Raw genomic sequence first — 5,331 nt, 5'->3', positions numbered from 1 at the left:
GATATAGGAAGGAGGCACAAGGCTCTGGCAGGACCTTGAGACGCAATAATTACACACTGAGGCAAGAAATTCCTGCCAACCTAGCAGTTCAAAAGCACATCAAGTGCAAGTAGATAAATAGGTACCACTCCGGCGGGAAGGGAAATGGCGTTTCCGTGCGCTGCATGCTGGCCACATGACCCGGAAGCTGTACACCGGCTCCCTCGTCCAATAAAGCGAGATGAGCGCCACAACCCCCGAGTCGGCCATGACTGGACCTAATGGTCAGGGGTCCCTTTCCCTTTAAGGCAAATACTCTCCCTTGTTATTTCTGTTTTTGTTATTATTTGGGATCTTTTGACAAAGGGCGGTATATAAACTGAATTTATTATTATTATTATTATTGTCATTGCAAACCTTACTGTTATTGAAGCGCTAAGTAGAAGTGGTGTTCCTACCAATTCTATTTTGACTGTGACATTTGCTGTAAACCGCCTTGAGATTTATAGCTGGAAGCAATAAATAACACCCCCCTGTTCCTTCCCCATTATTATTATTATTATTATTATTATTAGGGGGCGGCATTTATCGTGCAGCAGCCCTCCTCCCCTGCTGCCGCCTCTCGCCCTCCGCGGCGCAGACTGAGCGCGAGCCACCTGGGAGATACTAATCTCTTTCTCCCGCTTCCCGCCTCCTTCGCCTCGCGCAGCCGCAGTCGCCCGCTCCCGCCGCAGCCCCCGCCTCTTTGCCCTCGGCGTTGGGGGCGTGTCCTCCCTCGAAGCACCTCGGTTCTTTTCCGTCCACGCGGCCGCCATTTTGGTCACGTGAGCGGAACTGCCTCCTCCTCGGCAGCAACGGTACCCTAGCAACCGTTACCAAGGGCTCCGGCACGAAGAGATGGCAATTTAGAGGGGGCGTTTCGGGCGAAGAGTTGAGGTAATGTGGGGAAAACTTAGTTGTGTTTGTGGGAGAAAAGAGCGGTGTGGGGAAAGACTGGCTAATCCCTTTGGAGAAGGGCGGTGAGGGAGGGGAAGGACCCGGAGGAAACAAGGCAAGGGTTGCCATGGCAACCCGCGCTTGCCCCAGTTTAGGGGAAAGGGGTGACTTGTGGGAATCGCTCTGGCACCTGGCGGGGCGAATCTCCCCCTTAAGGACGGGGCGGGGGCGCGGTTCCTGCCTGTGATAGTAGGAGGGGGGGGGGCCAGGAGATGGGATCTGTTATCGTTTTATTCCCTTTTGAAAGCTCAGCACTGTAGAAGCAAAGGTGGAGAGACGGAGCTTGCAGCCAACACTTTGACAAGAAAGGGAGAGGAAGAGAGGTCTGCATAACAAACAGGCTGCAGCAGAGTTGGGCCTTTCCCCCGTGGGTGGGTGAAGGGGACTCCCTTCAACGTGAATGTGAATATTCCCTTGGTATAGTAGGCTGATTTCCATGTGTGCGCACCACTCTCGAATAGAAGTGGTGAAGTGGCTTCACCAGTATTCATGGGCACATCTCAGCCAGAATGTGAGGGGCAGGCCCTCCAGAGAAGGGGGTTTGGTGTGGGGAAGAGTCTCCGGGGCCAGGAGTGCTAAAAGTGGGAAGGTGTTTTTTTATTGCATTTGCATCAGGGCAGTTTTTTGTTCATCTTGCTCTCTAGAGGTAGACTGCTGCAACACACAAATATTTCATCTGTCAAACCTACAATAGAAGCAGAATGCAACACCCCCACAACCACCTGTCTGAGGTTTTAATTTTTTTAAAATGTTTTTGCAATGATTTTTTTGACTCATGATGCTGCTTTGTATCTTCTGCAGATAGCTACAAGAGTGCCATTATGAGTGACCAGCTAAAATTTATTGTTGAGAAGCTCAACAAGGAGCCCTTTAAGAAGAACTTCAATTTAATCACATTTGACTCATTGGAGTCAATGCAGCTGTTACAGCTGCTAAACGATGTTCTGGGAGAGATTGACCCAAAGGTAAAGATGGAAAATTAAGATGTTGAACTACAGGTGTCAAGAAACTTGCTGATTATTAATTTGTCTCAAAGGTTTATATCCCGCCTTTATATCAAACGATCCTCAAGGTGGCTTGCAGTAAATTATAATAAAACGTGTATCTTAAGTTGCCAGGCTGGTGGAAGGGGCCAGACAAAGTGTGTTTCCTATTGGCTCTGCGATTCCAAGGCAACTGGCAACCCTGAGTGTTCTTTCTCCCAGGGATGGGGTAGCAAACTATCTGCAGCTGCTAATTCTCTCACCAGTGCAATGGATGGCACTAAGTTATTGGACTTAGTCATATTTATTAATTTCAATGGGTTTACTCAATGGGTTTACTCAACCAAGTGTAAAACTTGGTAGAATACTACCCCAGATTCAGAACAAACCAGGAGCTTAAACCAACTTCAGACTGTGGTTTAAGATCATGACCTATTCTGAACTTGCTAATCATAGTTTCCAATAATGGGAAGCTACAGTTAACTGAAGACTTCCTGGCTTACTGTAGCACACCAAGAAGGGAAGAGCGCAGGGGCACTTTTCCTGTTTCAGCTTATTAAACAGATTTGATTGCCAATGGCATGTTTATTCCAGCATTCTTTTGTCTTAGTGGCAAACAGATTCCTATAGAAAGCCCCCAAACAGAACTTGGGTGCACTAGCCGTTTCTCTCTTGTGTTCTCCTGCAACTGATGCTTGGAGGCACACCACCTCTGATACTAGAAGTAATATAGGTATCATTATAGCTTTATCCTCCATGAATATGTCTAATCCCCTTGAAGAGCCACCCAGCTTGGTGGCCACCACTGCATCTTGTTGCTGGCTATGGTGCTCTGATTTGACCTGCCTTCTGTTACTAGGCGTGACTGACCAGTCCCCCATGATATCACCACGATCCCCCAATAACTTCCAGAACAACATTGCATTGAAATGCTTACCTTTTAAAAATGTATGCAGCCACAAATTAATGGATAAACACTCTGGGCACATAAAAATTGAAAAGGTCAGAGCCAGCCTGCCTGCCTGAAACTTGGGGAGGGGGAATTGAGTTGCAAAGGTTCATGTCATGGAAGATGGTAGTGGCCTGGATGAAACCTGCCTAGTTACATGTGCAACACCTCACTTAGGCGTTTCAACAGTGCACTAATAGTTAATTAAAATCCATTCTTTGCTTTACTTCTGAAATGAAGCTTGTCTTATTAATTATGCCTTGGTTATTTTAAATTTTTTCAGCAAGTTGTTGACATTAGAGAAGAGCTTCCAGAGCAGACGGCTAAACGGATGTTGAGCCTTCTTGGCATTCTTAAATATAAACCTCCAGGAGGCACTAGTGACTTGTAAGTATTTATGTCCTGTTGATAGTTGTACAGTACAGCTACTGTTGAAGCTATCTGAACCTGTAAAAAGACATAGAATTAACATATAATCAGTTAATCTTGTCACTTACAGGAGTATCCTATTGTTAGCCTAGATGTCATGCCTTATAGCTCTGACTTGGTTGCCTATTTGTACTAAATTTATTTCTTATCATCCAATCCTTAAAACAGCTCCACTTTAAGAGTGAATGTGTTTCAGGGAGCACTGCCAATTGCTTAAAAGTTAGGTATAAAGTTGAATTTAGAATAGTCCACACTGAATGTGGAGTCCCTGAAGGTGTGCTTTCTGTTAACCTTCCAGAGGCTGCAAACTTGTACACATCTATGAGAAAATATGTCTAGTTGCTTTTCAAACATTTATGATGTGTTGTCACTTGCTCTTTGTTGCTGTATTCCTTGTTTATTCAGTAGCGTCTTTTCCTGATACTGGGCACTAGAGGGTGCTATTGCATTAATGTTTATTTTGTGTTAGCTCCCCTATCCTGTAGGGGACATTCTAAAATAGAAAATGCAGATTAAAATGAGCAAGAAAAATATAGTGCTCCCTAGTATAATCTTACTAAATGCCACCTTACACCTATGTGTGGGACAAACAGCTTGCCTTTGGCAGCCAGTCAGATGATGGATCTGGTGCAGAGGCCTTCTCTTCACATTTGTATGATTCCAGGGGAACGATAATATCAGACTCATTCATGGTGTGGCCATTTGATACAAAAAAAGCAGGTCCCAACACCCATGGATGCGACTATGATGCATTTAGATTACAATTTGGTGGCTGCCGCTCAGAGCTTGATTGTCTGTGTCCCATGACAGGCAAAGGTGATGGAGGAGGATAGGGCTTTGAGAAGGGAGGAGTAAGGACTAAACACTGGTAGCACAGAAACAAAGCTGCTTTGCAGGAAATGTAGAATTTTTTCAGAGAAGGTGGGTGGTGGCTGAGGTGATGTGCGTGTGACTTTGTGTGGAATGGACTAAGATGGGAGAAGTAATCGAGGCAGAAATGGACTTGGGATAGGGTCAGAAGCAAGCTGGGCCTAATTAACAGGAGCCTAGAAGAGACCGGACGGAAGAATTGGGAAGGCTTGACCTCAAGTGGCCTGCAGTTTCCCTGAACATGCCGCAGACCAACCCATAATACTTACTCTTTACTACACATTCTTATGCACCTCTTTCCTTATCCGTTTTATTTTTATGCTGCTTTTATGAAATTGCTCTTTCTAGTAATTTTGTGTGTGTGTGTGTTTTATTTTTACTTAAGCTACCCTGCTAATGGATTGGAGAGCAAAATATAAAATTTAATAAATGAATCCTTCCCTGGTATTCTTCTTTCCTTCTCATGGTTTAATAAAATTTGAAATTCTGCAAATTTTGAAATCCAAAAACTAAAAAGTTTATCGTTCTGGTTAAGAAAATTTGTGGAGATTTGTTCTTACCACTGTTCTGTAGTTGCAGATTTTTTTTGTGCAGTACTAAAGGTAAAGGTAAAGGAGCAGTACTATAGTAGGTTAAAAGCCCACATCTAAGCATTTTAATCTGAATTAAGTCTTGTGATGGTCAGTGGTGCATGCTTCCAAGAGCTTGCGTTGAAGATAGTTTGGAACTTACAGTTACTGCAGAATGCTGCTACTTGGTTGCAGAGTGATATGCCAATTCAGAGTTTTGTTCTGCCCTGGCTGAGTTATTGACTCCTGAGCCCAGTTTAAGGTCTTGTCATTGACTTATAAAACCCTAAATGGCTCAGGGCCCATATACTTGACAGAGCACCTCTTATATTGATGGGCAGTGCCCAAGGAACAGGGTAAGGGACCCCTGGACGGTCCAGTCAAATTTGACTATGTGGTACAGTGTTCATCTTTGCAAAGTTTGCTTTGCAGGTCCTGTGGCCAGTATGACTAAACCACTTCTGGTGCACAGAACACCGTGACAAGTGCCAGAACGCATGGAAACGCCATTTACTTTCCTGCCACAGCGGTACCTATGCATCTACTCGCACTGGTA

At 44.7% G+C, this 5,331-nt stretch overlaps 1 protein-coding gene across 2 annotated transcripts in view; it reads left to right on the top strand.

Moving 5' to 3' along the window:
- Positions 1-752: 752 nt before the first annotated feature.
- The window catches only part of IFT81 (intraflagellar transport 81), a 49,063-nt gene continuing 44,484 nt past the window's right edge, over positions 753-5,331 (top strand). Inside the window, exons 1-3 of one of the 2 annotated variants that reach the window (XM_083717228.1) lie at positions 753-915; positions 1,777-1,940; positions 3,191-3,294. In XM_083717228.1, the coding sequence (XP_083573354.1) occupies positions 1,797-1,940; positions 3,191-3,294 (248 nt within the window). In that variant the 5' untranslated portion in view covers positions 753-915; positions 1,777-1,796. Of the gene's footprint in view, positions 916-1,029; positions 1,299-1,776; positions 1,941-3,190; positions 3,295-5,331 lie in introns of those variants that run through there. The other variant, XM_083717229.1, reaches the window with a different exon arrangement.

This window comes from Podarcis gaigeae (genome assembly GCF_964106915.1).
Source record: "Podarcis gaigeae genome assembly, chromosome: 16".
Lineage (NCBI taxonomy): Eukaryota > Metazoa > Chordata > Lepidosauria > Squamata > Lacertidae > Podarcis > Podarcis gaigeae.
Note: the sequence above shows the minus strand (reverse complement) of the source record. Positions and strands in the feature narration are given on the sequence as shown.